This window comes from Pyrgilauda ruficollis, unplaced genomic scaffold, assembly GCF_017590135.1.
Source record: "Pyrgilauda ruficollis isolate IOZ18807 unplaced genomic scaffold, ASM1759013v1 scaffold1, whole genome shotgun sequence".
Taxonomy (NCBI): domain Eukaryota; kingdom Metazoa; phylum Chordata; class Aves; order Passeriformes; family Passeridae; genus Pyrgilauda; species Pyrgilauda ruficollis.
The window spans coordinates 10,374,429-10,397,127 of NW_024508100.1; the positions used below are offsets into that span (position 1 = coordinate 10,374,429).

General features: G+C 38.4%; 1 protein-coding gene across 4 annotated transcripts in view; it reads right to left on the reverse strand.

The window, feature by feature from the left end:
• PROM1 (prominin 1) overlaps positions 1 to 22,699 on the reverse strand; it is a 54,794-nt gene that overhangs the window by 20,934 nt on the left and 11,161 nt on the right. For 2 of the 4 annotated variants that reach the window (XM_041476247.1, XM_041476071.1), the window contains exons 2-7: positions 17,411 to 17,469; positions 13,614 to 13,640; positions 11,895 to 12,100; positions 5,356 to 5,476; positions 2,599 to 2,662; positions 218 to 307 (exon numbers count right to left, since the gene is read on the reverse strand). In XM_041476247.1, the coding sequence (XP_041332181.1) occupies positions 218 to 307; positions 2,599 to 2,662; positions 5,356 to 5,476; positions 11,895 to 12,100; positions 13,614 to 13,640; positions 17,411 to 17,469 (567 nt within the window). The remainder of the gene's footprint in view (positions 1 to 217; positions 308 to 2,598; positions 2,663 to 5,355; positions 5,477 to 11,894; positions 12,101 to 13,613; positions 13,641 to 17,410; positions 17,470 to 22,699) is intronic. The other 2 variants (XM_041476338.1, XM_041476154.1) reach the window with 1 other exon arrangement.

The window sequence follows — 22,699 nt, forward strand, 5'->3', positions numbered from 1 at the left end:
CAATGACTGCCAAAACTAAGTATCAACAATAGCACGTAAATTTTGATTTAAGTGTATTTATCAATCTTAAGATGTCTGAAATCCTCTGTTTAAAAGAAATATCCAGGCATGTAGAAAAATGGTAAGTTGACTCATGGTATTTTGCACAAAGCTATCCCATGCTGTGCCTATTTTACCATGGCAACAGAATATTATACAACAACATGTACATCTTTACCTCCTGCCATTGTCAGAGCTGCATCAAGTGCAGGACGCACTTCTTTTCCCAGCTGTTCTTGAACTCTAGTTCCAAGCACAGGTCCAACATCTGTAGTATGGAGAGATAAAAATAACCAACACATCATACACTAGCTCAATTTAAACTGTCTCTTAAACTACCTACTATCAGACTCTTTACTTGACAAATACATATATTATGTATACACATATATGTATGCTTATATATATTATATATATAATTTCATTCATACACACATACACATATAAATAAATATACATATATTATTGAAATTTTTCTAAAGCCTGACAGTCAGAACTTAAGTGACAGAAGGTAATGCAGGGACACAGATCTACTTTAGCTAGCTATAGATTTATAAATGAAAGAAGTAAATCAAAATATGGTGGGAAATATTCATTAACACTTGACCACACGGGTAAAGATACAGATGAGTTTCAACAAACTCCACAATATGTATTTCACTACATTTACTACTTTCTTGGGAACGGGATTTTTTCCACAATTTTTCTTCAAGAGGACCAGCATCTGGACAGGAATTTTGTGGCATAGTCTTTCACTGCATACTATGTTTTCATATTGCAAGAGAAACTAAGAAGTGGATTATTTTCCTTTCTCCTGTTCCTCATGTATCCAGCAACACCAAGGTCACCCACAAGCCAGCCCTGCTGAAATCCCTTAAGCTCATTAAGCCCCTGTACCCTCATGCAGAACATCCAGCACGGACACCACAGCCCCAGCTCCCCCACCTCCAAACCCTCCAGTCTCCCTGCCCACAAACAAATGAACCTTGTTTCAGCAAAGCAAGAGAGAAATGCTGAGCAGAGCTGGGTGAAACATTTTGATGTGACACATCCCTTAGGTAATCACCGGGTCCTCTCCTTTTCAGATCACAGTAAACTGATTTTTCAGTTGTTTTCCTTTTGATGAGATGGGAATGCTGCCTGGTACAGAAGCATCCCTTACTGTCAGCACTATTATGTCTGGCTTGGGATGAGAACTTCTACCAAGTAAAACACACTTTCCACATTTCCTTAGGGTAGGCAAACTGAACTCATCTACAGTTCTCTAGAGATTCCTACTACTGTTGATTCCCTTACAAAAAAATCCTTCTGTACCCAGGTGTCACACACTTAATTCTGGTATTTCAAGAAAATAAAAGCTATCTTTATTTGATGATTGCTCTCATCAAAGACCCCATAGGATCTGTTAACTAACATTATAATTTGCCTTGAGAACAAACAAACATTTAATTTGAAATTTCAGTTTGGAGTGGCTGGAAAGCTTCAAGCTAACACCTGAAATACAAACATCAAGTTTTTATTATTACTGTTATTATTACCACAGAATTAAAGATTACATCTATTTTTTAGACCAGAGTGTTCCTGCTGAGAATTAAGTAGGATGACTACTTAACTACTGCTACTACTACTTTCACAGGCATATTCAATATGCAATAAAGCCTCTCACAGACAAGACACATTAACCTCAGGGTATGCAAAGCTGGCTGAACTGAAAACTACTTTTAATATACATTTTAAACCTACACAGAAGCAGAGATTCTGGACATGAGAATCAATTTATTATAAGTGGCACAATGCCACAACTGCACAGTTTGATCCCAAAAACAATCCCTCAATGCAACAATGAAACCTGTATGCATTTATAAACACCTGGCACACAGTGCACCTTGAATCACTGTGTGTACTGATTATGGTCAGCCCTTTCTATTGGGAATTTTGGAAAGTGAATCCTAAATTACAAAAAAAAAAAAAGTCAGTTTTCTGTCTGTTTTTGTTTACTGAGAGCTTTAACTATGGTGCCTCATACTGTTAACTGTGCTGAAGGAGAAAGTGCAGGAGTTCTAATTCAAATTTTATCTCCTGCTCTTCAACTGCTTGTTCTGAAATGGCAAATACATTAAGCAGCTTTAGAAAGAAGATAAGCTTATAACTCAACTCCTAGCTGAAGTGAGGACAAAGGTAGAACAAGAAAAATAAACAGAGATCTCTCGTATTGGAACTATCACTACTGCTAGTAGCTCTGTTCCTTGATATCTGGCTCCAATTTGAAGACCTGAGGGACATATATTCCAAAATTAAAAAGGAAAATAAAATATTAGCCTGACTTACTGGATAATAATTTAATAAAATACTTTTATTTCAGTAAATACTATGCATTATACCAGCTCTGAGACATTTTATGTGAAAAGGATTTTAGTCTCATTTACCACTGCGAACAGGACTTCTATTTGAAAATCATTCTCATAAATGAAATTTCACTTTGCACTATGAACTAATTACATTATCTTACTGAAGCTTTTAAGTATACATTGCTAACCCCCTTTAAATAAAAATACTTACTATTTAGGTCAGACAGTGCTTTATCCTTAGTTGTGTTATACTGGTTCACCAAGTAGTCAATTTGCTGAGAAGAAAATGATAAAAAAAACTATTAAAAGAACTGAAAAAAGTAACCCTTTTGAATGTGTTAAACAGTCACTCTGAAACAATCAAAATATGTGCGCAAACCCCTCCAAACACTGGCCTTCTACTGTTTTCAACTAACCAAGTATTTTATTTGCTTAACAGAACTGCACATAAAGGAAGTGTTTGACTGGGACATCTCCTTAATTGGAACAGCTCTGTGGTCAATGATTCAGTTCAAAAATATTAACTAGCAGGCACAGTGGCCTTAAGGAGGCTTCAAGTCAGTCAGGCCAATAAGGTTTTCCATGTCTTAAATTCTGTTACTTGATTTTCTCTGGCACTAGTTCCTTCTCCATGGAAAGGCATTGTATTGATGTGGTGGCAACTTTGAAACAATTCACCAAGCCAACGGATTTGTATTTGGGCAGCGTCTCAGAGCTTCACTTGTCTACTCTGTCTTAACACAAGTAGTTTTCCCAGGTGGATTTGGCCCAGTCTCAACTTGAGCTCTACCAAAACACTGTAACAATGTAGACCAGCAACTCAGTTACCACCAAATCCTGGGTTTGGAGAAAAAGCTAGTAAAGAACCATCCCAAGTGGAAAAATTACACCAACTTTGAAAAGACATTATTGATTTCTGCATGCTTAAAATAATGCACTATGAATTCTATCCCAATCAAGCTGAAGTGTGTAAAGGTTAAAACACTTGAGAAATGTATTTCCAATTTTAAGCATGATTCAAATGTGTACAAAAGTATATCTGGCTTGCAGTCTCAAACTTTCTGTGAAATAAAAAAAGACAAAAAAAATCCACCCTCAAAACAACCTCTTGATCAGTGAATCTAATTAAATCACAAAGTAAGGAGTGGACCTCCTTCTTCTAACACAGGAGAAAATAAAATTGAGAGTTTCTTACTGGGAAGGCTGTATGTATATTTTTGCTTGTTTATTATTTTGGTCTACCTAGGTTAACCAAAGGACTAAAATTTTGAAGGGCTACAGGTCTCAAAGGTTTTGCATTGTCTCCAGCAATGCCCCAGACAAAAGGCGATTCTGTATGACCAATAGTGCTATTGCTCAATACTCACAGTCTGCAAATCTCCTGTGACATGAACTCTTAACACAGGGCTTCTTTTTCAAATCCTCTTATATGCTGTACACACCTCATACTGATGAGTCAAGGACATCAGTTCAAATTTCAGAGCTTTATAGACAATTAGTTGGATACTAGAACTTTTTTCAAAAAACTGTAGCTCTTCTCCTTTCCTCAGGAAGTTCTTACAAATGTGTCTGTATACATGATACTCATGCACCTTGTCTGACAAAATGACTCATGAGATACAGCTGATGACTGCATTAACATCAAGTCTAAAAAAGAAAAGGTAATAATCCCACACTGAAACTAAAAAACTACTAAGTGAGACTTTGACTAACCTCTGGCAGAAGTGTTCAAGTCCTGGACACTTTTAAATTTAATTACAAAGTGTTTTTGTTAACATTTTAGCTAGTGTCTATTTTTTTCTTCTATTAAACTAGTTACTTCTACACAGTAGAAGTACTACTTCTACAACAGATTTGCTCCTCTGAAGTTCCTGATTGTCAGAACACTGTCAAGGAGACTTTGGTGGTTTCTGATGTGACTGTGATGTGATGTGATCCTTCTGTGCCCAGCATCAGCTCCAGACTGACCAAAAGCACTCTGTTTCAAGAGGGATTACTGGCATGACCACCACTTCTTGCCATATACCTCCAGCACCCATCTGTCACAATACCACACACAAAAAAGCCTGGGGAACAACTCCAGACAGGAAAACATTTGACCCATCTCCCAAGATGTTTCCTGTTCTCACACAGCCCTGGTCAGCAGAAAAGCACCCCAGAATTACTGTGACTGGGATGCTACCACACTTGTGGATTCAACATTTCTAATTTATCAGTCACATGGAAGTAAAACAAATTAATAAAATTGAATTCAAATAATTAAAACTGATGAAAGCCAAAGTAATAGAAATGTCAGACTTTTTTGCCCCCTATAGATTCACTAAGAATTGAAACTGTCCATTGTCTACACCTCTTCCTAACTAGTTTTGGGTTTTTTTTCCAACACAAAGCAAGATATGCAGAAGACTACTTATGGAACTCTAAGGAAAATTTGAAAGAAAAGAATATTTCCTGTTCACACACACTGTATAGTACAGTGAGACTTTGGTCTACAGAAAAAACAGTCCAAAATATTCCTGGAAAAGAAGTTATTGTGGCTTTGTCCCAAAGCCCATAGAATTATGCCCAAAATACAAGGAAACAAGAAAGAGCAACAAGGAATCCAAGTTTTCATGTCATACTTTTTTTCAAATGCTTTCCTTTTAGAACCTTTTTTATCCAAATTATTTATCTTCTGCTTGTGACCTACACTAGTTCAGTAGGAGGAAAAGGGCCCACAAGCATCACAGCAGCTAACTCCCAAAGTACAGCTCAGAAGTTGTTCAAGGAATGCTCATCCATCAGTGTAACTCCCAAGCACTCAGTGCTGTGTGAAACATCTTATTTTGCACTGTTTATTCTACTTAGTGAGACAAAAAATAAAGAAAATACTGCAGGTATACAGAAAAAAAGAATTATTTTCCGCAGTATTTCTTAATTATACCACTTCCCTCCCACCCTCATTCCCCATAAAGAAAAAATTCTTTACCGCTGGAGTGTCGTTAAGGAAAATTTTCAGATCTTTAAAATTACTGTTAACCAGTTTCTTTGCTCCTCGGACTTGGTTAGTTAAATGCTGGTTGGCAGCATATGCACAGAGCACTCCAACACTACAAAAAATATAGACAACAGATATTTGTTAGTGTAAATGCATATTCTAACATAAAACAGAATCAAAAAATTATAGCCAAAAAAAGTCAATATTATCAAAAGAAAGAAAGGTCTCCATAAATTACTACAGGTTCTCACATACACTGTGAGGCAGACTGTAAGACTGAGCCTAAATGGCCAATATTGTATTGCTAATTCATAAAAGAAAAAGGAAAAGAGGTTACCCCAAAGTCTTCTGAAGTTATTAATGTACAACTACTAATCCATTTGCATGGGTACTGTCAGAAAATGTGTATATAGCCTAAGCAAATTCTATGAGAATTAGAAACATTATGCTCTTTTGCAAGTAGCATTAACCTTGACACAGCTACAAGCAAATGCTTCCCAGTTAACTGTGAAAAGCAGTATTTTTCATTTGATAACTTCAGCAAGGCTTATTCATAATAACACAATTTATTTACATAATTGCATAGATCATTCAAAAGCACACAAATAGTCCATATTAATGCTAAAATAATATGCATTTCCTGACACTGAAACAAAAGGTGGAAAGTGAGCTAGAAATCTTGTCAGCACTGCTGATGATTATTTTCTATTTGATCACTCTTCATTGTAAAGTTCTCATTATGGCATGGCAGATCTGCACAAACAGTACGTTAAACGGTAATTAAAGGTAAAAACACACCACAACAAAAGGTCCCATGAGAGACTTCAAAGATCTCTTATCATACATGGACGTTGTTTAGCTTAGGTGTAAAACAGACTTAAAGAGAAGGATGACTTTTAGACATTTCATATTCACAACAGCTAACCTTGCAGACAAGACCAGAAAAGTCAAGAGTAACCAACAGAGTGGTAATAGCCTCAAAACAAGGCTGCCTACAAACGCATCAGATGGGCTAAGCACTGACTCTGAGATTTAACCAGCAGAAAGCTGAGATGCACTCACCACAGGCAGGATTTATTCCCGAAGGGCAGACACTGCCCTGAGGCCGCAGTCAGGTGCGTTACAGGCAGTTCTTGGTTGGTACATTTGTTAAGTCTCTTACTTTGTACTGCAATTCAACAGTTCAGTACTAGAGAGGCAGTACCCTGAAAGGCCATTATGGACACCCTAACAGAGGAGAAGGGAATCCCTAACACAAATGGCATTGTACTCCTGCATGACTGTCAAACGTCCTAAGCTGGGGTGTCAAGAAGACTTACACACTAGTATTTTTAAAATAAGACTTACAGAAAACCTAATCCAGGCTCTCTATGGGGAAAAAGATACATGCTAAGTGTAACTCTTGCTCCAAAGAATATGCATTCAAAGGAAGCCATAACACAGCCACATAAAAGAAATGATGGAGAGCTAAGAGGTACCTAAAATAACACGACCTGTGTATCCTGGCAAGACAGGAGTAAACACCCTGATTGATGATGCTCATCTCCTTCTTCAGTGAATCAATACCAAACCTTCATCTTTATTTTGCTTTTCCTACTTTAGCTTTTCCAAACAATGTAAAAGCTTGTTCTCCTCATAAAACTGGTCACATGTGCAAGAATTTGTTGCTCTGAAAAATACTTCCTGAAGGAAAATTCTAATTTCAAAGCAGGTCACAGGGAGCAATGGAAGGACTACATGCTACATGACTATATGCTATCTATTAGGATTCCTTTACTAACATTTTTCTCAATATCCAAAAATATTCACGAGAAGATGACAGAAGTCGACATAAAATGGTTGCTTCTCTACCCAAAATTTCACAGCTATATCTTCAAAACTAGCTGTTAATTAACCTCCCAGAAGTCACTAAGGAACAAAGAGACACACACATTTATCCTCCTACTTAACCTACAGCAAATGACATAGTTTCATTGCCACTATGACCAACACTCAAGCAGACACTATTATCACCTACCACCCAAGGAATGAGAATTCAAAATGCCTAAATACCAAGGAACTGAGTAACTTTCAATTCAAATAATTTTATAATTCTATGACAAGCACAGTAAACAGTTTAATTTTGAATACAGGCAATATATTTTTTCTTTTCACTCTACTGTGATGGAAATTGCTATCAAAATATTTTTAGCTTTTCACTGTTAATCAGAAGACAAACTATCTCAAGGTGTCAGGAAAAGCAAATGTGTATATTGCTCTGAGGCTCAGAGTTTATGACCACATTCTCATTCTTTAGACAGACAGCATTTTTATCCTTTTGGTTCTATGCTCAGAGATTGGAAAAGTCAATTGGAAGCAAACAAAACAGTACTTTGTAAGATCTCAGCACAACATCTTTCTCTTCAGCTTCCTATATGGAAAGAGTGGGAGGAAACAAGATAGTGGAGATACTTCAAGCAGCCAAGGTACTCCGAACAAGTGTGGCTGTACTCTGAATGTAACTAAACAAACAACATGAGAGGAAAAATCTATTTATTATGTAACTGAGCCTTGAGTCAACATTCAATAAGCAGCTATGAGGAGAAAGTCATAAAGCAGGAATAAAAAGGACATGCCACTTCTGTAACATGTTAAGAAAATTGTTTTAAAAATTCATCACGAATCTAATATTCCACACTCAAGTTTCTTGCCAGGTTTCACAGATGTATATAAATGTTACTAAACCAGCTGCAGGGGGGAAACCAAACTTTTCCTTTAGCTGAGCTTGCAAAAAATTTCAAGTCACAAAATAGAAACCTTGAGCTCATTTACATATTGGAAGAATAGCCCCTTCCTTGCTACCAGATAAAAGAATTTTTAAAAATAATGGAGAGATTTCTGCATCAACTTTTCCACCAATTCTTTCAGATATTATTTATTTCCAGTTTCTCAACAACCTGTATTACCAATCCTACACAGCCAAGAGGACAAATGCGAAGCCTGCTGAGGTACCTGCCAAGATGCCAAACACTATTTCCTTCCTCCCGACTTGGCTTTCCCGAACATCCGTTACTTAAAAAAAAAGAGGTTTTAACACAAACTCTCTTGGAGGCACAGAAAACTGACTATGTGTTTTTCCATGCAATAACAGGATATCTTCTATCACCAGCAAATTTGGTATTGCAGTATATACTTCCTTAAAAATCAAACATTCCTCCCCTGCCTTTATAATGTACAAGAACTAATGAAATTACATTTCTTTCCCAGAGAAAACATGATTGCCTAAGCTTGAAGATGACTAGTGAGTAAGATCCAATAGCAGGTCTCTGTCCCTAAACTTTCACTTAACATTTGAAGAAAATAATGTAATTGTTTACATAAGTCCAGAACATCAAATCTACTTAGCTATGTATTTGATAGATTATTTCTGCATATTTTGCTCTTCAGCAATAGAATCCTACTTTGTAGGGAAACACTCATGTATAAAAGCTACCAAACTACCAAAAACACTGCATGTATTTTTGACTTAATCTATAAAGAAATATTTCAAACAGAAAGTGTATGTGCTGGAAAATGACACCCTAAAGGCCTATTAAGATAAACAACTGCATATATAATCACAGGCTTTCTGACTTCTTTCTTATACCCCTTCTTGAGCAAAGTGTACTTCTCACTTAAGCCCCACCTGCAGAAAGCAGATCTAGTTGAAGCCTTTTTTTAAATTGAAAGAAAAAGCCCCCAAACTTACACTTCCTGTATGCACCACTGCAGTAAGCTGAGTCTAAGGTCTCATTCTAATTACCAGAGCACTACATCAGTGGAAAAGTGAGAAGAAATGTTCATGGTGATTAAAATCTACTGGCAGAAATATTCTACAATCTGCATTAACAGCACATATATGTCAGTGAACTTGCATTCTGACACACAAGAAAACCCATTGCCACACTACTAGAGTTTTCTAGAGCTGCTGCCTAGACACAGAGTCCACTGCAACTCCACAATCAGAATCTTTCCCCTACCAATACTCTTCACTGTGCATTTAACCTGTCTCTCCCAACCAAGGAAAGACAGTCTGAAACCATTTTTCCATATCAGGGACTGGAAAAAAAAAAAAGAAAAAGGAAAAAAATGGCTCAATGAGAGAATCCTAGAATGTCTGGCACTGCAAGAGAGAGGGAGAAGATGCAGATAATCCCGAAGAAGTCCACCCTCTAGAAATTCTTCCCAGGCCCTCCAGCAGCTGTCTACGTGTACGTTCCACAGTGTGCCTTTAAAGCAAAGCTCCACTGGCAGAGGGGTGGGTTCAGGGTACTCTGTGGGATGCCAGCATTGCCAAATGCATCTTCTGAAGCAGCACAGCTCAGGGTAATGGAGTCTGTAGCATTCCAGTCTCTTGGCAGGGGGCTGGGAAACCTACTCCCAAGGAAGGCCTCTCATGCTTCATGAACTTAAAATTATACCCAAACAAGGACAGGGTCTGCCTTAGTAATTTCATTGCACATCTCAATGTAATCCTGTATTGATAGAGATCATTCAAGTTTTCATTCCTTTGCTTCTGCCTGCAAGTATCCATAGGCATTTTATTCACGCAGGACTAAAGTCTTCTAGTTATTGTCATGCTCACGTATTCAGCTCTGGCACAGTCTGTGAGAAGCATGACTTTGGAAGAATTACAGGTAAACCTTCCACCTAAGCTGAAATTGCATAGGAACTTTGAAGAAAAGCAGGCAATAAAGTGTCCACAAAAAAGTCACCACAAGGATACTTTCTGAGTACAGTACAAGACATGTAGAAACAGTTTTACATAAACCTCAAGCTTTCTCCAGTATTTTTTGTTGGGGCAATATCTACCAGAAAGACTGTCCTTTTTTGTTACATCATAGCAGTAAGCAACCTGACATGGGCTTAAATAGATCCAGACATGGCATCTTCTTGTCACTTTTTAAAGAAGATCCAGGAAGGGCAGGAGAACCTCTCTTTGTACAGAGGTATACTGAAGACTCAAGCCCTCAGTCCGTCTGGGATCCGTAATATTAGCCTTACAAAGTTCTACCTTGCCTTGCACATCACTCACAGCATTGGAGACTTAACCAGGGAGTCCTCATATGAGATTATCTCCACTCAACCTGCAGATTGATTTCAGGCAACATTTCAACCCCCACTTAGGGTAAGCATCTAATTCATCATGATGTCTCATAAAGGGGGAGGGGGGGAATGGAGACATTAAAGAGGCAATTTCCTTAGTTCTGGAAAGCATATTACTAGGGATCACTGATCTGCCAGTCATGACCTGGGAAGAATCATTTGCCTGTGCTGGCTGCGCTTAATCCTACAAGGATATCTGGCAGCAAATGCACAGGTTAAAGAGACCAAGAAGGGGGACAATCCTAATTTCTCTATTAATAGGCAACATTCCCCACTCATTATAACCAGAAAGCAGCATGCTGCAACACAGTGTCCTGCAATGTGGTGGAAAGACAGCTGGCAAGCTCTGTGACCTACCTCCAGTTTCAACATGTTGAGTGGTAATTTAGTAACTTTACTGTCTTCAACAACTTGAACCATAAAGGACTTTTGTCGTGTCACCATGGCTGGGATGTACCTATCACCCTATACCATTTGGTTTTTGAATTTTCAGATTCTTGAGGGTCATGTTAGTGATGTTTGGGAGAAATTAGCATGTTTCCATATCTGATATCAGCCTGTCCCCTATTTGAGCATAAGCAAGGTCACCATTTGTCATGCCACACAGTAGAAAAAAAAAACCAATTTAGATTACAGCAAAGTGACAAAGTACATCCCATATGACTGAACAGTCACACTCTATAGATCAAAACTTTTTTTTCTTCTTTAATATAATCACAAAATAAGGACAGTAGGCAGCTGAAAACATGAAGAAGTTAAAGGAAAACAGAAAGCCTGAAAGCAAACAACGTATTTTGAAAGTAGGAAGAAATCTTGATTGTAGTTCCTCATCACCCATTACATACCCAGCACAGGAGTACAGTCCTAACACCAACAGTGCAAAAATGTCTCCAAACTCCAGGATTTACAGGGCATGCATGCTTGGTTTAAACAACACAGGATCCAGAAGAAAATCCATTGTTTTGAACTAGTATAAATATCTGGAGTACAGCAAATACTGAAGGAAGTCACTTGCTTTTTTAACCACCACACCACTACCAAGAACAAAACAGTATGTGATACCTCAGGTTCTCTGTGGAGTGGGGGCTGAACACAGGATAGGGTCTCTTGTGTTCAAAAGTGTAATGCAACATTCTGCAACTGCTGTTTTGAGACTGGCAAAAATGTCATTTGCCCAATACAAATATTTTTTTTTTTGTTTGTTTCACATCTATATTCTGCTTAATTAAGTACATCATGACCTGTGGATAGCAACAGTGGCAGCATTTTTTTATAATGCAGTTACATTTTCTTTAATAAGCAATAATTTCTGCACCTGTAGGCTAATACATTAATATCATTTGTCATACGACACTGCAAAATAAGTGCTACATCAAGGTTCATATTGTTCTCTTTATCACACTTGCCTTATTATTAAAGAAGCAACAAAAAGAAATGTTGCAAAACAGCTCCTCTGACAGTCAGCATTTTTCTTCTGTCTTTGATGCATTTCCCCACCACAGTTGTCACAGCAACGACACATACAGAAGCAAAGTCCCACAAGAGGCAGTAACAAAATAAATAGCAATCCCAAGGCTGCGGAGACTATAAAACCGATTTCATAGTAGATGGCCTGTAATTCAGACAAAAATAGTGGTAACAGCAGATATCACACAGTAACTGCAATCAATATAGAGAAAATAATTAAAAATCAAACTACAGATTAAACCATCTACTGAGTTACTGAGGTTATGGAATTGGTATATTTTGTCACTAATTGACAACTTTTCTAATGAAAAGATATATAACGTTGTAGATACTGATAGCTAATAATTATTTACCTAGAGTATTAGCTAGGCAAACTACAAGAGTGAGTGCTAAGAAAGAAGTAGGCTCACAAAAAATAAACGTGAATCAATGCAATGGAAACAGGTTAAAAATGAACACATCTGAATTCCCAGACCGCGAATTTACTGTTTCTCACATCTGTTTCCAAAAAGGCTCCACAAATGTCAGCAAGGCTAACTAGAGCAACACCTCAACAGGGGGAAAAGGAGGCTTCATTTTTTTCTCCATTTAATTCAGTTAAGAGTAGAAAAATTCATCTGAACCCCAAAGAGAAGTATTTCACTAGATGATCGATTACAGTGGCAGGGGTTACTCCAAAGTGCTGAATTTAAACCTGCTTAGGGACTGCAAAACATGAAGAAGCAGACAGATTTTAAGATCTCTCAGGTAAAGACATTTATTCTGCTGCCAAACAGCAAAGCAGCAGCAAATAAAAGGATGCTTTCAAAAGCTGGCAGGAGTGAAAGGGAACAATGCAATGCAACACCCTGACTTGCTTTCACTCTGCAAGAGCCCCGGGACCAGGGGCTGGGCCAGGCAGCCCTGGCAGGGCCCTACACGAGGCAATGTGGCTCCCAGGGGACACACTGTGAGCTGGCCAGGCTGCTTCCCTCTGCTGGGAACACAACCCAGCCAAAACCAGGCCAGGGAGGTGTATGTGCACAGAGATAGCACAGTGTAGGAACACCCCAGGAGTCCTTCTTCCCTCATAAATCTGTCTTTTCCTTTCCCAATCTTAGGAGAACTAATTCTCACACTAGTATTTGAAGCCTTTTCTACTTTACAGATCCACCTGCACAAGGGCAACTTGGCAGGAAAACGATGAAATTGAGGCTGTCTTGTAAAATAAGTTACAATTTGTCACAAGATATCAATCATGCTCTAGTTCCAGCTTTGGTGATGCCCTTCCTCACAATCCCTAATTACCAACTGAGCCAAATACAGCAACTTACCACCATTAGCAGAGTTGAAAACTTCTGCCCTAATTACCAATTCTAGGATGAAAACCACTCTTTTAATTATTATTAACTGCTTGTTAAAACCTGTGCTTCCTTCTGAAGACTATGAACTGCATACTTGAAAGAAGAATTTGGCTGGATTTTGCAAAAGAATCACTATTTTCTTTTCTATGTAGCTGAACACTTCAAAAATTAAATGACAGCATATTATTTTAAGATAGATTAGATGGAAAAACAGTATTTAAAGTAACGTTTAAAATGGCTATGGATGTTTTAACAGGAGCAGTGCAGACAAGGTTAGTTTCTTTTCAAAGCTGTACATCTACGATAAGACATTACCTGAAGAGTCAGGACAACATTTTCTGGCTGTGGAAGTCAAAACAAATGGAGAGTGTGTATAATACACAGGCAGCATGCACAAAAAACAAATCCCATGAATAATGAATAAATAACCATGACTAGATCATAACAGTTAACAACACAAAAACAATAACAAACAAGCCACTAAAGTAAAATAATGCACAGAAACACCATTAAATAATTATGGAAAAATATTTACAATGAAATACATAGCAGATATTTTCTGGTTTCCTTGGTGAATGAAAGGAATCTAGGATTTGTCCAACAAATGCTTTCATCTTAAAACAATGACAGACCAGTTATTTCCACGCTGAGCATCTACTTCAAATAATTCGCAATATATCTCACAGATGGCCAGAGATTGCATTATTTTGTGGTTTCGTTTGGTAATTTCTTCATGAATTCCACCTGTCATAACTGATACGATATTCTTGACTAACTTTTTCTTCTCAGTGCTTATTTTATTTTAGTAGCTCCAGTAGCAGTTTGGGATCTTAACAAATTACACGCAAAATTCACTCTCACTTTCAATTAACCATGCAGAGGTTCAATTTAAATTATTCAAAAGAAAAAAAGGCATTCAAGAATGACTGAAGAAATATATTTAACAGTGTTTACCTATTTTCTAATCTGTAGAACCAGAAAAACACTGAAAACTAAATATTCTATGACAGAATTTCAGAAGAACTCAATTTCCCCCTTGTCTTCACAATGGAAAATTAACTTATTTTCCCCTTCATTTCTGCCTGTCAGATTCCCACTGACAGTGCTTTCCCCTTTCTCCTAACTGGAAGAAAAGCAGACAAGCTAGAGATGGCAAGACCCCTCAGCCCAAAGTCTGATGCGTGAGAATCAGAAATGTTCAAGTTTTAGCCATTTTTTTAATGAGCATCACACACATCCTTTTGAAACCTCTACTGAACAGTACTACTTAAAATGTTCAAAATCATATTTTGAACATATTAACATATTTTCTCCTGTATCAATGGAGGGATGACTAGTGCTTCCCTTCCCTTATAAATCTGGTACCAAGTATGATTTTGAACATCTGAAGCATGCAGCCTCCCAGCAGAAGCAAAGCAATGGCAGCAGCAGTGAGCTGCTCCCCTGAGCAGGCACGGCTCAGCTGCTGGGCTGACCTGGCAGACTGCTGTCCCTGGCAGAGCATGGGGAGATGATCATGGTTAGAGTCCAACTGGGAACACTAGGACACACAGCACAGAAGTGGGAAAGGTCTCCTGGGTCACTAACACATTCTATAAATAGGTTAAAAAAAAAAGATACAAAGGAACGACAGCAGAAATTTAACAGGATAAATAGGAGAAGCAGATTTCCTGTTCCTGCTGCTGAACGGTTCTTGGTGAGCAAGTCTTCTTTTCACATGTCCATTCCAGCCCCCATGATTCAGTGCTAGCACTATATTTGGCCCAAGAAGCAGAACCTTCTTCCGCATGCTTCCTCTCCATATATATTTCAAAAGAGTAAACACATCCCTTATCAACTCTTTTCCTAAGCCAAACAAACTATTCCAGTTTCATTTGAAGATCCACAAGTTTCCCAGGTCACCCTAATGGACAATTCCTGAACTCATCCTAGACTGAATTCATTCTTCCTAAATTTGAGTGATCAGAACCACAGGTAAACATTTCTAACTACTTATTCACACCCTTCAGCAACATTCACACTTCCCTGTATCCATTGGAAATTCTTCCAGGGGCACATCTACAGCCATGCTGGCTGCTTCACAGCTGATTCTTACTGATGCTTCTGTCATCTGAAGCACACTCTTACTTGTCCTGATATATTTTCCTTTTCCAAATCTGCTTCAAGGTTTTGCACTGTAATTGTTTTGCAATGTTTTTGCAATTCAGATCAGAATTTGGACTGATGAATGTCCTGTATCTGTTCTGCTTCTTAAGCACTCCTAATATTTTAAATGCCACTCTTTAATCACATCCCCTACAGAGGACTAGTCTCAGATTCCTCATGACTTACGTACTAGTTACTAAATACTCTACTTGTGATAGTGGGGATGCTCAAGGATGGTCAGGGGTCCCACCTACAGTCTAACAGTCTTGTCCTGAGACTCTCCCATCCAAGCCCTACCCTTATATTCCTCCCTGGGTATGCAGAATCTGTGCTGCACCACTCAACAGGATAAATAGGAGAAGCAGATTTCCTGTTCCTGCTGCTGAACGGTTCTTGGTGAGCAAGTCTTCTTTTCACATGTCCATTCCAGCCCCCACGATACAGTGCTAGCACTATATTTTGCCCAAGAAGCAGAACCTTCTTCCTCATGCTTCCTCTCCATATATATTTCAAAAGAGTAAACACATCCCTTATCAACTCTTTTCCTAAGCCAAACAAACTATTCCAGTTTCATTTGAAGATCCACAAGTTTCCCAGGTCACCCTAATGGACAATTCCTGAACTCATCCTAGACTGAATTCATTCTTCCTAAATTTGAGTGATCAGAACCACAGGTAAACATTTCTAACTACTTATTCACACCCTTCAGCAACATTCACACTTCCCTGTATCCATTGGAAATTCTTCCAGGGGCACATCTACAGCCATGCTGGCTGCTTCACAGCTGATTCTTACTGATGCTTCTGTCATCTGAAGCACACTCTTACTTGTCCTGATATATTTTCCTTTTCCAAATCTGCTTCAAGGTTTTGCACTGTAATTGTTTTGCAATGTTTTTGCAATTCAGATCAGAATTTGGACTGATGAATGTCCTGTATCTGTTCTGCTTCTTAAGCACTCCTAATATTTTAAATGCCACTCTTTAATCACATCCCCTACAGAGGACTAGTCTCAGATTCCTCATGACTTACGTACTAGTTACTAAATACTCTACTTGTGATAGTGGGGATGCTCAAGGATGGTCAGGGGTCCCACCTGCAGTCTAACAGTCTTGTCCTGAGACTCTCCCATCCAAGCCCTACCCTTATATTCCTCCCTGGGTATGCAGAATCTGTGCTGCACCACTCTCTAGAGCCCCACCAAGCAAGCAGGTGAGATCGGCAAGAGTCACTTGATGCAGCGTAACAACAAAACCCACAGGCCAGGATGTCATGCAGAGCTCATCAAGCTACAGGAGAAACAGGCTTGCTGCTGGGAAGACACAGAAACAGCAGTGAGACCGTCCTGGTCACAGCAAGAGCTCAGGGTCTGTGTGCAAGCAGCACGCCCATCCTCCTGACGGGCACACCGCACTGTGGGCACCAGCAGCAAGTGGCTCCCATGAAGTAACTTGACCATTGCCTGGGCACAGTTCAACTCTACTGCAGAAACTCAACTACTGATTCAGAAATGGAAAGCTGCTCCAGAACAGCCCAAAACTTAGATGCACATTCCATTCCATCTTCTTGCTAATATACAAATAGTATATTTATAATACAAATTCAGCTTTTTGAAAACAATAGGTGAAGCTTACATGAGAGCTAAGCAGTAATGTTTCTCCCTAAGGTTTTTTAAATAAAAACTGTATTTTTCAACACAAAGAGCCATCATTCTTTGTGCAACCATCCCATTACAGCTGGAATTTGTAAGTCATCCTTAACTAAGAGTAATTTCTTTACAGTAATTTGTGCAATTTTCTTTATAATTGGTCTCACATTTTTCAGGAAAACATCATACTTATTATTTAAAAAAACATATTTGTATTCTGTTCATATACTTTTAAAATACTAAATCCTGGTTTAGAAAAAAACCTGAATTTCAAAGTCATAATTTTCATTATTGTATGCAGATACACATAGACAATTTACCTTTTGATAATCGCCCTGTGTATTTCCGAACTGCTGCTGTGCTAGTTTTCTGATGAGATCTGAAAATAAGGAAGAATATTCCACAGTTTTAAACAACATAATTTATAAAAGCAGAGGAAAGAGAATAATATGAATTCTACTGTTAGGTTGGCAAGATCAAATTAGGAACAGCAATCAACATCATAGTCAAGCATGTAAGTGTCCCCATAAATCTGTCTAGTAACAACATTTCTAATCAACTGTGTGTTTTATGAGCTCACAGGAATATAGCCAGGTTGTCTGTCTATTAATCAGTTGCTACTGAAATACTGTGAAGGTTTGTCCGAGGTCTTCCTCTGTACCATAAAATCATTAAAAGTTTATCACATATGTATCAATTACTTGGACAATGTTTTGAGTATCAGCTTTGCTTCATGTTTATGCCAAGTACATACATGTATAAATATACATACAGCATATGATATACACAGCATCAGAAACATCATGTGCAAAACAAGCATGCCAATGATGACTTCTTCACTGAAGGGTACAAAGAAGATCCTTATCTTGCCAATGTTATCCCAATTCTTTTCCCACTTTTTATTTCTGTACTTTCTTTTTTGATCTCTGGATCAACAGGGAGTACGTAACACCACCAAAACAAATCAGAAAGCCTAACATGTTACTATTTACTGTGCATCGATCCAACACGCACTCTAACTTACTCACAATATATAAAATTACAGCAATCACAAAAAAAGGCAGGAATTTAACACAACTAGTGCCACCTTCAGTAAACCCTGGCAGTTGCAACAAATGGATCCCCTTTTTGGCACATCACCAGCCTACTGCTATCAAGGTTTGGACAACCCTATGGAAAGTAAGTTGGGAACTGTGGCTCCCGGCCACTTCTGTGCCACCCTGCACTAGAAGGAGAGGGGCACCACCAGCTCTGCAGACCCTCTGCCTCAGAGAAGCACCAGTGGCCCTGGGCGAGCTCCATGCTATGCAGTGTCAAAGCAACAGTGTTTGGATGTTCAGGAGAAATAACTGACCGAACTTCTGGTCTCTGATGAGGAGGAAGCACATCAGGAAGGCAAACACTACACCTCAAACAGCTCAAGGAAGAACTCTACACCCTATGCTCATGCAGAGCTGGACTTCATCCTACTATTGCCTTGTTTTTAGTCTCCCCATGTGCAAATTAACATAGTTAATAAACAACCTCCAGCTGGAGGACAAAAACCTCCAGTAAGTTACCTAACCTGAGGATCCATAAAGGACCTTAAGGTGTAAAACTGACTGTTCACCTACCAAAAATACAATGCCTCTCAGAATTTATTGTAGCACTTGTAAAGTATGTTCAGGGAGTTCACAGGGGTTGTGATCTCACTCCTCTCTCACCAACATGGCTCAGGAAAACAAATTCCTAAGCAAGCAGTGTCCATAGCTCTCCCTCCTCAACACCCTGCAGTAGGAACACGGACTCAACTAATTGAAGAAATCCTGAAGACTTTCTCACAGAAAACCGTCCAAGGAAAGAAAACACACAACAGCAAAGCACCAACTCCTGGTTTAAGGCAGGTAGTCCCAGTAAGGGAGCTGCAGCCAGCAGGATTGCCAACTAAATAATAAAAATCTGTTAATGGATCACTGAAGTGCCAAGCTACTAATCATTCCTGGTACAGGGTGTAGATTCCAAAACACTCAGAGAGTGCTGGTGGTATGTAAGGAAGGACTCTATTCTGAGGCAACCTCATTTTGGAAAGACCACGCATAAAATACAAGATAAGGCTGAATCCCACAATAAGAGAAATTAAACTAAAACATACACAGAATAAGCAGGGAAGCACAAAAGAGTTATGATCCCTGCAATTCCTTTCACACTCTGCATCTTGGGAGTCATGAGACTGCTGAAAGGCACACACAACTGCATGGAAACACACAACTGATCACTGCTGCAACTCTGAAACATCTCTCACACTGGGACCAGCAGAGTCCTTCCTGCATGGTGACCATCCCAGGCAGCATCTGTGCTTCCCTCAAAGCTTCAGTAACAAGGAGATACAAATCTAAGTGAGGCAAAACTTCACAAACCCCAAAGATGTAATTCACACTGGTTGTTAGACAGTTTTTTCTTCTTCAGCAGAGGTAATATTTATTTCTTCCTGATGATTTCTATGCCATGTAAATAAATTTTTTAAGAAATATGGTTGCATGAAATAATAAATAAAATAATAAATAATTTTTTTTACAGCAAAAGGGGTAAAACAGCTCTCTTGTTAACATATTGATTCAACTATTTAGCATTGTGTGAAAGCCACTGATGAGAAACTGACCAGCTTCAATTAGAGTGTGATAGGAAGGAATAAAATGGAAAACTTTTGTGATCCTCCGTGCATGAAGCAGCACAGACTGTGTGCGTGTGATCAGATGCAGGAGCCAAATGTCCAAGAATCTGTGGCAGCACTCTCCTTGATGTTGCTCTGAAGGCAACCAGAAGAGCCCCCAGCAACCTGCTCTCATTTCCAGGCTACTCCTAACTTCGAGCTTCATCTTGCTTTGTAAACAGCTGAACTTGGTTATGTCTGAAGGTCCCCTCCAGTGTCAATTATTCCAAAGTTATCCTGCAATCATAATGACTTTCCATTATAAATTATTTAGTGGAGTAGTGAAAACAGTGCCAGGAAGCACGAAAGAAAGCAAGATTTTATTATTGACAAAAATGTCCTTTGATACATTTCCTACTATTGAGAATTGGTACAAGAAAATCTTTAAAATATTAACTTTTCCTGTTAAATAAAAATTGAAGGCATTTACCCATTCTCCTAGTTGAGTGTCTGTCCCCATAATAAGTTAAACATTAAAAAAAACAAACCTTCAAGCATATTACATGAAGTTTTACATACTTGTATAAACACACACCCACAGCCACTCCCACACAGATTTATGGACCTTTGCTGGTATATATTATGCATATCAAAGTAACTACTCAAGAGAAACAGAATAGTTGAGAACAGAAGGAACCCCTCCAGACCATCCAGTCCAACCTCCCAGCTCAGGCCAGAGGGACCCCCCATAGGTTACCCAGGGCCATGTTCAGTCAGACTTCCAGTATTCCAAGTAGAAGAGTCAATACTTAAAAAAATCAAACCAAAACAACCCAAAACTTGCTCTGACTTCTTGTGATATGCCTAAATTGCTCAGAGTGCTCCTTATGCACAGTTTTATTTATACTGTTTCTGTATTTTATAGCCTGTGAGTAAAAAAAATGACAGAAGTCAACCTGCATACACTATAACAAACTTATGCAGAAAGTAGCACTTCATGCCTGTTTTTGAAATTTAGAGACTCTAAAGCTTATTCATCACAAAGTAAAACATCTTTAGGTTTAATAAACAAGAAAGCCTGAAAATTGCTACAAAAGGTTCCCACATGGTTTGAATAAATTTAATAGTAAGAACAGTACAGGTTTCATGCACAACTCAAGGGCTGCTACGCAGCCCATTTTCCCCCTTAATTTTACAGAATGTGAGACTGCCCTGCTGAATAAAGATTCACTACTTAGATTACTTTGCAATGATTTTTCAGAAGTAACATGATGCTCCAGGGTGTTTTTCTAACCAGGCAGCACACAGTGATTGAGAAGTTTTTACTATGAATTTATTATTTCAAGAGCTTTCAATATCAACAGTTAGACATATCCCCATCTGATTAATATCAAATTTTTGGCTAGAACTGAATGTGAGATTACCTGCAGTTACTCACATACCTGTAGGCACAAACAGGCCTTCACACAGCACCAAAATCCTCCCTGCTCAGATGATCTTTAAAGGTCCCTTGCAAACCAAACCATTGTGATTCTACAGGTTTTACTGCACACTGATGATAATCAGAGTTACTACTGCAGAGCTTAAGGGTAAAATGGGGGAACATCCTGTGCCAGGTACTGTGTAAACAGAAGCTACATATGGCTACACTGCTCATTGTAGCACAGTGAAAGGACAGCTCAACTCACATTTTATTCAGCCTGGGATTTTGGTCTGCTTTTATGAAGCATCTTTCCTCCCTAGCTAGAACATCTCGTCTCTAGCATTCAAATAAGCTTTTATTTACAACTGAATTCAGGTAACTCCACACAACCCTCTTTTGCATTATGGCAAAGTACCATCCTGAGGCCTATTTCTATTTCAAACATGAAAGTGTAAGGAAGGTGTGATAACAAGTGGTGTTCTGTATTTCCAAATTAACTGGATTACTCCTGAAATCTTGGCTTGACTAGTTATACACATTGTTTCAGAGGACCAGTAATCTGCAGCTTTAGCACAAAACACATTTTATCATTGGGGTTAAAGAGATTTACCTTGTGAGGCTCATTTACACAGCTAATTACATTACTGCTTTGCTGAATCCTTCCTGCTCACATCACACATGCAAAATGCCATCTGCCCCGGTAAATCTAACTAGCCAGATGAACTCTTAATTTACCAATGCAATTTGTGAAGAAATATTAAGCACCTCTGAGGATCTCCAGTTAAGAAAACATAATCACTAACTCCTGCATTGCAAGAGTACTGTGTATATAGATCCAACATCTCATTACTCTGGCAGGAAAATGAGGTTATCACTAAGTGTGCTTCTTAGAACTGCACTACAGAAAAGGATAGCAAAAATAATAGAGATTTAAAAATAAGCTGTCTGGCAATTAAGTACCAACATAAATTAATTACAAATTCTTCTGCCAAAGAAGCTTTTCAAATCTAGGTGACAGGAAAATAGCTGGAGTAAAACGTTTGGGAATGCTATGCTTTCACTTCACTCAAAAAACTCCACTGAGCCAGTTCAGCCATAGTGCAACTCCAGCATTAATCAAATTACACCAGAAATTAATGTCTTTTTATGCATAAATATAATATATTAGGGAATTATACATAATATAATATATTAGGTTTCTATTCTGAAAGGCCATCAAACAAGCCAATAAGAACCACGACTGAAGCATTCATATAGCACTAAAAGAAGATTTTTTCCAAACAATAGGGGAGAATTACATAGATAATACAAATGATCAATTAGTAACTACTTCATTGCTATCTCATTCTCATGTACAAAACAATATTTCAGCCCATTCCTGTTCATCTATAATAGAGAGTCAATGGACTATATACACATTGAACAGTTCAGAACCTCTCTGAATATAGCTAAATTAGTCTGACATTAATGAATTAAAATTACTTCAAACTTGGGTTTTTTTTTCCTAATTAGGAGTCACACTAATGAATATCTCCTGCAAAGCCAAGAAAACCAGGA